Below are 8,498 nucleotides of genomic sequence, written 5' to 3' on the forward strand. Positions count from 1 at the left end.
AAAAGCTTGAAGTTGCCTTATTCTGGACCAAGACCCAAGCAGTGACCTTCTGATGGGGAGCAATAGAAGCTCAGGTGGGGCAGGTAGAGACAGTGAGGAGAAATGAAGGTGCTCAGCAACTTCAGCTCAAACTCAGAAAGTAAGAGAAATCAGAGACAAGAGAGGAGACGTGGCCTGAGAAAGGGCAATGCAGCTGTAGACAGGGACAACATGGAACCATGAGCCGATGACAGGACTTAGTGCTTGTAGCTCTTCCTGCTGGAGGATGAGGTGGTGGTGTACTTGATGGTGGAACTGCTGCCTCCAGAGGAGCTGAAGCCACCCCCCATGCCTCTGCCACTGCTGGAACTGAAGCCAGCTCCAAGGCTGTGGCCGCTGCCATAGGAGTAGCCGCTGCCTCCGCCCAGGCCTGAGCCACCGCCCATACCGCTGGCACTGCCATAGCCACCAGCGCTGCCATAGCCGCCAGACACGGTGGACTGCACCACAGCTGTGAAGGAGAGAGGGACAAAGACACACACGACACAGTGAGCTCATTCTGCCAGCCTCAGTCCAGTCAGAGGAGCACAAGGGCAAGGGAAGGAGGTGAGCAAAGGTACTTACAGATGTTGACTTGTCCAACGCCTTCGCCACTCAGCCTAGGAAGGGAGAAGACACGGGGGATATGAGAACTCAGAGAGTTACCAATGGACCAGAGTGGGAAGCCTCGATGTGAGGCTAGCCCATGGGGAAGCTGCCTTGGAAATGGTTCTCTGAGAGTAGCCACTATGGCCATAACTAGGGTGCCTTCAACTTGTGCTCATGGCCCGACATCCTGAACCTGGATCCAGGATGTTTGAGGGGTTTGTATGATGAGTTACCCACCTGCACTCCTCACCCTCCAGCAGCTTCCTGTAGGTGGCAATCTCCACATCCAGGGCCAGTTTAACATTCATCAGCTCCTGGTACTCCTTCAGCAACCTGGCCATGTCCTGCTTGGCCTTCTGCAGGGCATCCTCCAGATCAGCCAGCTTGTTCTTGGCATCCTTGAGGGCCATCTCCCCACGCTGCTCAGCATCAGCAATGGCGGACTGCAGGTTAGCACACTAGAGCAGGAACACAGGCAGGATGAACTCGAGATTTAGTCCTCAGAGGAGACTAAACACACTTCTTTCTAGTGAGGAAGAGTTCCAGAGTCCAATATTATAGAAAGGGACTTCTTCCTCTTTTTGCCCAGTATTTCTCTGTTCTGCACAAATGAGTTAGTCTGGGAGCCACATGAGAAAACCTGTGCCCTTTATTAACCTCCCTGCACTATACTGGACAAATACCAGCAGATTTGGAAGAAATGGACCTTCTCATTTCTTTTGAGTGCTGTCTTCAAAGGCAGGCTGGAACCTCTCTGTTGACCTCATGCAGATGCCACACTAAGATATAAAATTACACTAATATATAAAATTAGGAGCATCCTCACTTAAGCAGATGAGTTTCACATCTAGCTGTGGAGATCTTGACTTCCTCACTCCTAAGGGATTCTATCACACTTGGACAATACTGATCTTCACCCTTGGTCCTTGCTCAACTTTCTTTTTCCATTGAATCTTGAGCAGATTTGAAACAATCTTACCCTCCTTCTGGCCTCCTTTTTTCTTTCCTGACTTGTTTCTTATATTCCTAAAACAACCACTCTCCTTAAGTAGCCTCTTTAAAAGTCCCAAGACTATATTTTTACATCTGACTAACTGGGATTATTCTTGTGATGTGACTGTATCATTCTGCAGAGTTGGCATCCACGTGCTCCGATCTGTGGGAATTCTCAAGGGTGGGAGCTGTGTGTCCTCCTCTCTCTCTGCTGTTCCCTCATTTCCCAGCATTTCCCAAATGGTGGCTGATGACCACCCGGTGGTGTAGCAAGGAAAGGATGTTTTTCCTCTCCAGAGCCCCCACCATACCTGCTTCTTGACATGGTCGATCTCGGATCTCAGCCTCTGGATCATGCGGTTGATCTCAGCAATCTCCTGCTTGGTGTTGCGCAGGTCATCCCCGTGTCTGCCTGCTGTGAGCTGCAGCTCCTCATACTGAAATCCAGGGAAAGAGAGAGAGAGAAGATGCTTTATGTGGGCTTTCACATCCCAACAGTGGCTTGCCTTCCAAAGGTGGCATTTAACACATTTGGACCATGAAGCCAATGACTTCTCCACAAGGGTTTTTAGGGAAAGGGATGTGGTCCAAGGTCATTGGATACCGTACATTGATCACAGACCCTCTCTCTAATGGACCACTGTCTGCCTAGTTCATTTGTGGACCAACAATGTTCTGTTTCTGAGAGCCAGGATCAGGGAGAGGACAAAAGCAAAGAACACTAGGTCTTTATCTAGTGACTTGGGTTCTTGGCTTATCAAATTTGGACATAAATTTTGTAAATGCCTGGTCTAAGAGGACAGGGTACCCATCTTATGAGAAAATATCAGCTTCCTTATAGCAGATTTCCCAACAAAGTCTGCAGCCTCGCTAGTGATCAGGTAGGGGACACAGGCATTCCTGTGTCCAGCTGTCAACTCAAGGCTCACCTTGCTCTGGTACCAGGACTCAGCCTCAGCCCGACTCCTCTGAGCAATCTCCTCATATTGGGCTTTGACTTCAGCGATGATGCTGTCCAGGTCCAGGTTACGGTTGTTGTCCATGGACAGGACCACGGAAGTGTCTGAGACGTGGGTTTGCATCTGAGAGAGTTCCTGCAGAGCAGAAGACAGTCAGATCGTCTTTTCCTGTGGCACTGACTGAGGTATCCAACCCCAAGATCTTCCACCCTTTGCAGAGCCCCATCACAACAAATAAAAGAAGAGTGGAGATGCTTACTGCGTCATACAGGGCTCTGGTGAAGTTGATCTCATCTGTGAGAGCATCTACCTTGGCTTGCAGTTCAACCTTATTCATGTAAGCAGCATCCACATCCTGGGGAATAAGCGAACAACTTGGAGTCAGCTGAGCCCTCCTTCCCAGTCTCAACGCCTTTGAGTCTCCCCTTCTATTTCCCTCTTGGATGTGTGCAGAGACCCAGAGTCCTCCCCCTCTACAAAGGAACATGATCCCCTGATCTTCATCAGCGCACCTTCTTCAGAGTCACAAATTCATTCTCTGCTGCTGTGCGCTTGTTGATTTCATCTTCATATCTAGAATTAGAACAAGGTAAGACATAATTGAGTGAGAGCTGGGGATAATACAACAAGATCAGCCTGGGATCCCAACTTTCCACAAAACAGATATGTCCAAATTGAGCTTTCCTGACACTGAGCCACACACACACACACACACACACACTGAGCCACACACACACACACACACACACACACAAAGTTGTGTGTGTTGGTGTTCCCTCAGTTCCTCATATCTTTCCTCTCCCCACCCACCTCTATGGCCCATTTGTTCTTGGGGGTTGTTTTGGGGCAATGATTGTGATTTTCATTTCCATGGACCTGTTTCCCTACGGAGCCATGCCCATATCTGGACCTGGTCACCTGGCAGTCTTCACACGTCTGCTTCCGGGAACTGAAGCCCCCTTTATCCTTGAACTCACTTGTTCTTGAAGTCCTCCACTGTGTCCTGCATGTTCCTCAGCTCTGAGTCCAGGCGGCCTCTCTCCCCCAGGATGCTGTCCAGCTGTCTCCTGAGGTTGTTGATGTACTGTTCAAACAAGGGCTCCAGGTTCTGCCTCACGGTCTTGGTGCCCTGCTCCTGGAGCAGAGTCCACTTGGTGTCCAGGACCTTGTTCTGTTGCTCCAAGAACCGCACCTGGAGGAAGACAAGGTGATTATTTGCCAGAGAAAGCAAAGGAGAAAGAGATAGGCATTGTCAGGTGCCCAGGCACGCCTGGGGTGTCACCCAGCACCTGGGCTACTACACAGCATATACAGAGGCTCAGGCTGACAGCGTTAGACCCACAAACCTATTTCCTTCCCGCTCCAGTGATCCTGTGTGAAATTCTTCCATGGACATATGAGATCTTCTCACTAGGTAAGTTATGCCGCCTATCAGTGATGTTTAACAGTTCTTCTCTTTTCATTGAAAAACACAATCATAAATTTCCCCATTATGCTGCACAGTTTTTTAAAGAAATCATACTTCATTTAAAGGCATATTAAGTGTGGAGAATCTAACAATTAAATCCGATGTAGCTAATGATTGGATTCCAATAACTTCTGTTTTAGTTCATGGTTGCCCTCTATAAGAAACACCTTAATGGTCATGCTCTGGTTCTACACAGTTAGTATTTCTATGGCTATATAAATGTTTCTAGGTCTTTTTCTTCTAAGCCAGGCAGAAGTCCTTTTCTTTTCTTTTTCTCACTCTTTCCTCATGCCCAGAGACCTCGAGGAGATTTCTGCTGGTGTTATTTTCTAATCTCTAGGAATCTTCAGAAGGGAAAGCTAACCCATTCCATTCTCTCACTGCCTTCTTTTGCTTCATGCTTATCAAAAGTAGAGTATTCTTCCCTGGGAATGATGAAGGCCACTTAAGAGACCCAGTAGTTTTAAATGATTTCCATCACCTTCTGCCTGTTGTGAACATGGGCCCCACCTGGCATCCCAGGGGAGAGCGAGTCCCAGTCCCCTTCTCCCTCCCTTCCTCCTGAGTCTCCTTCTGGTAGGACATTCGTTACTTGTCTAGTTTGGGGACTCTGGAATCCCAGTGGAGGCAGGTGCTCGTGGCTCACCTTGTCAATGAAGGAGGCAAACTTGTTGTTGAGGGTCTTGATCTGTTCCCGCTCCTCAGTCCTCACCCTCTGGATGGTGGGGTCGATTTGCAGGTTCAGAGGAGTGAGGAGATTCTGGTTGACGGTGACCTCTTGGATGCCTCCAGGAGGGCACACAGGGAAGCCAGAGCCCCCATAGCCACCAGCAAAGCCAGGTCCACCACCGAGCCCAAAGCCACCACCAGCTGCACCACCAAAACCAAATCCACTTGCGGCTCCGCCTCCATAGCCAAAGCCACCTCCGACTCTGCCACCATATCCGCCACCGATGACACAGCTGCCCCCTCCGATGGAGATCCTCTTGGAGCCACCCAGGCCATAGAGGCTCCTGCTGCCAAAGCCGGCTCCTCCACACGCTCCACCGAAGCCACCACTGCCCCTGGAGCGGGACACGGAGACACTGCTGAAGCCAGAGCGGCAGACCCCTGGGACTCTGGCCGAGCTGGCGCTGAAGCCACGGTGGCTGATGCTTTGGCTCCTCATGGTAGATTTGCTAGACATGGTTCCTGAAGAGGAGAAGGCTGAAGAAAGCGTGAGAGGCCGAAGGGTAGGACTGAGAGGAGCAGATCTGTGAGATGAACCTCGCGGCAGCAGTTTATATATGGTGGAAATGGGTTGGGCTCCGTCCTGGAAGGTGAGCTTGCAGATTGGGAAGGGCTGATCTTTACAAATAGTGAGATCAGCCCCAGCCTCTTAAAGGTATGAAATATGAAGATTGCTTCTTTGGCTTCCTTTAGTCATGGAGAAATTCTCTTGCCTTCCAGCCTTGATGATCCCAACACAATAAGCCTGGATGTGAATTCACTGAAGTCATGAGTTAGTCATGTTCTCAAACAAAGGAGACAAGGAGCTGATTTGTGATAATTGTCCCTTCCTTCTGCTTAGTCAGACACTCCTCTGTGTGCCCCCTTCCCACACAGGTTTTCTCCTCTACAAGCACCACCCTTCCCATCAGGGTGGGACTGTCTCTGAATTCTTATAGGCATTTGCCCAAAGGCCTGCACAAGAAGTGGCCTGCAGTGTTTTTCATCATGTTTCTGCCCGTCCTTCTGTAACTCCTGGCTTCTTCCTGGTGGCCTGGGCATGAATATGGGGGCTCTACTGGGGACATATCTTCCTTTGAAAAACAAAGGGCCAGAAGTGTTGGGTTTTTACACTGTGTAGTAAGCATTTGCTTTCTGTCCTGTGTGAGAAGCTCACCAACTGCCAGTTTCCTGAAAGGACAGGAGACATCACCAAAGACAGCTCTGCCTAGAGACCTGACTTCTGCACTTCCCTCCCCAATTTTTGCTTCCCAATGACTTGTTATTATGCAAATTTTTTGTCCGACTGGAAACCATAAACACCTTTTTCTCTCCTGTTTTAGAATGATCACTTAGAACTTAAGAAATCTAAAATGAATAGGACAAAAATTATGGAGGAATTCACTGAATTTTGATTCCAACACACTTTGACACTTCTTAGAAATAAAAAAGCAGACACCTTAATGGGGTGTGTACAGAAAGTTGAGGGGCATATGGAAACAGTGAATCATAATAATGTGCCCTTACATGTGTGATTATGTCACAAGTAAATTCCAAATTTATATTTCTAATCTCAGCACTTAAAATCTGAAATGGCTACACACCTCAGAGGGAAAGAAGGCTGTGAGTGAGTGTGGTGTTTGTCCTGAAGAGGAATGGAGTCCTTTTTCCCCAGCCCACACATTAAGTACTGAGCACCAGGAGCACTGAGGGCCGTTTTAGGCATGCTGTTCTGTGAGAACACATGGGTCAAAGGCAACTAGAAGAGGAAGGACAAACTCGCACATTGAGATGACCAGAGAAAAGTTCTTGTTACTATCTTAGAAATGTCCCATCTCTCCAGTATTTTGGGGTGCACAATATCCAGGAGAGCAGGTCATTTCCTGCCCAAAAGAGGTGCTATCTAAGCACAGGGAAGAGATACCTTCTCAAGACAACGGAAACATCTCCCTTCTCTCCACCCACGTTGCACAATGTGCTTCCACCCATTTCTGGGAAAGAAGTGTTCCTTCCCATGGCATGGTGTTCTGCTCTGTTCTACTGCCTTGAGATAGAGGTTTGGCATAGAAGATGCAGGAGGGGTAGGAAGGATTGGCAAGTCAGGTGGGTGCAGCACACATTTTCCCCAGTATTTTTATCTATAGCTGCTTTCACAGTGTAGTAGTGGAATTGGGTTGTTGCCGCTGAGTGTGCATGGCTTGCAAAACCTAAAAGAGTTACTATGTGGCCCTTTAAAGAAAAAGTATATCAACCCCTGGTTAAGAGCATGGGCTCTGGAGATGGAGTGCTCAGGCTCATAACTAGGCTCGTGTGTGTCTTTGAAAATTATTCATTTTTATAGATGTAAAGTGGGGATGAAAATAACATCTGCCTCACAGTGGGGATTGGAGGAAATAATACAGAGGCCTTAGCATAGGGCCTACACAGAAGTGCTCCATTAAGCTGAGTTAATATCACTATTACAATACAAGTAGGAAGAAGCTTGGTGAGTTCAGGGATGCATGAGAAGCCTCAAGAACTGGAATCACAGGTTGCAGCTGTGCATGTGGTGGAGGGGGCGGAGACAGAAGAAATGATGCCAACACTGAAGGTCTGTGTCCTATTGGCAAGGACCTGGAAGCCACACGTGGGGGTTTGCACTTGCTCCCAGAAGCAGCGCAGCACCATGGAAGTCAGAAGAGCAGAAGTATGATTTGAGTTTGCTGGTGCTCAGAGCAACAGGACAGGGAAAATTTCTGCTCTAGGGCAGATGCAGCTCCCTGCCTAAGTGGTTGGAAGGAAGCTGAGGCCAGAGAGAAGGAGGATCTGTGTCTTTGGCAGGAGCCCAGCAGACTGCTCTCTCTGTGCTGTGTGGAGTCGGGCTCCCTTGGGCCATCCTCTGCTGTGCCCTCTTCTGTTCTCAGGGCTGTGCATGCAGGGACAGGCTGCCATCAACCAACATGGATGACCAGATCAGTGCCTCCTTTAGTACTGATTTTATATCTTCTCTAGGGTGGGGGAAGACTCATCCCTGAATAAGTGTGTAATTCAGTAGTAGCAGGAACTTCACATTCAACCAGTTATCTGGTCAGAGGATGGTTTATCTTGAACATATTACCCACTTCCCAGCTTGGCATGTGCACCAGAGAGCTCCAGCAATATAAACTATTAAGTTTCATTTCCCCACACAAGTATTTCTCCTATCGATAGATTTCTAAGACACTCTGTAATATATTATTTTGTATTATATCTTCCCCAAGATATATGTAAAGATATATTTTCCCCCAAGATTCTTATCACTACCTGCCAGGGAATGATGCCTTAAAACCAATTCTGGAAACACTGACCATAAGTGAGGTCAGCTAGGAGGGCTCATGAGAGCTGCTCTAGGCTCCTACGACAGCAGAGGAGGAGTTACAGTGGAGGGGCCCCATGGCAGGTCCATTTCTGATTTCACTCTTTTCTTTGTACTTGATTCATTTGTCCTTGATTTTCTGTATTTTTGGCTGCAGGGAGGTGCCCTCTCTTCTGCATTCTACTTTGATACTGCTGTCCTGGGATAAGCTGTTCTTTTTCCTCCTCTACAGTCCAGTCTCCTGCTCTCTGCTTCTGCTTCCTCACTCAGGAGAGGGATGTGCTCACAGGGGACCTGATGGATGGTTAGAGAATTGATTTCTTCAATGAAATCTCTCCGGCGTTCCTGAATCATGCCCCGTGGTGGTTATATTTTCCCAGAGGAGCAGGGTGGAGAAGGCCAGACCTTC

General features: G+C 48.4%; 1 protein-coding gene across 1 annotated transcript; it reads right to left on the minus strand.

Moving 5' to 3' along the window:
• Positions 1-236: 236 nt before the first annotated feature.
• Positions 237-5,233, minus strand: KRT6A (keratin 6A). The gene is made up of 9 exons (XM_046012289.1): positions 4,694-5,233; positions 3,557-3,771; positions 3,092-3,152; positions 2,839-2,934; positions 2,550-2,714; positions 1,932-2,057; positions 865-1,085; positions 604-638; positions 237-490 (listed from the first exon to the last, which is right to left on the minus strand). The coding sequence occupies exons 1-9, from the start codon at positions 5,231-5,233 to the stop codon at positions 237-239; spliced, it is 1,713 nt and encodes a 570-aa protein (XP_045868245.1).
• Positions 5,234-8,498: the final 3,265 nt, after the last annotated feature.

The sequence above is a fragment of the Meles meles genome, chromosome 7 (genome assembly GCF_922984935.1).
Source record: "Meles meles chromosome 7, mMelMel3.1 paternal haplotype, whole genome shotgun sequence".
Lineage (NCBI taxonomy): Eukaryota > Metazoa > Chordata > Mammalia > Carnivora > Mustelidae > Meles > Meles meles.

Coding starts and splice junctions, on each gene's coding strand:
- KRT6A (XM_046012289.1), bottom strand. CDS start 5,233: ATGTCTAGCAAATCTACCATGAGGAGCCAAAGCATCAGCCACCGTGGC. Junction 2,715..2,838: donor CCAGAGCCCTGTATGACGCA/GTAAGCATCTCC, acceptor TCTGCTCTGCAG/GAACTCTCTCAGATGCAAAC. Junction 2,058..2,549: donor AGTCCTGGTACCAGAGCAAG/GTGAGCCTTGAG, acceptor CCTGGATTTCAG/TATGAGGAGCTGCAGCTCAC.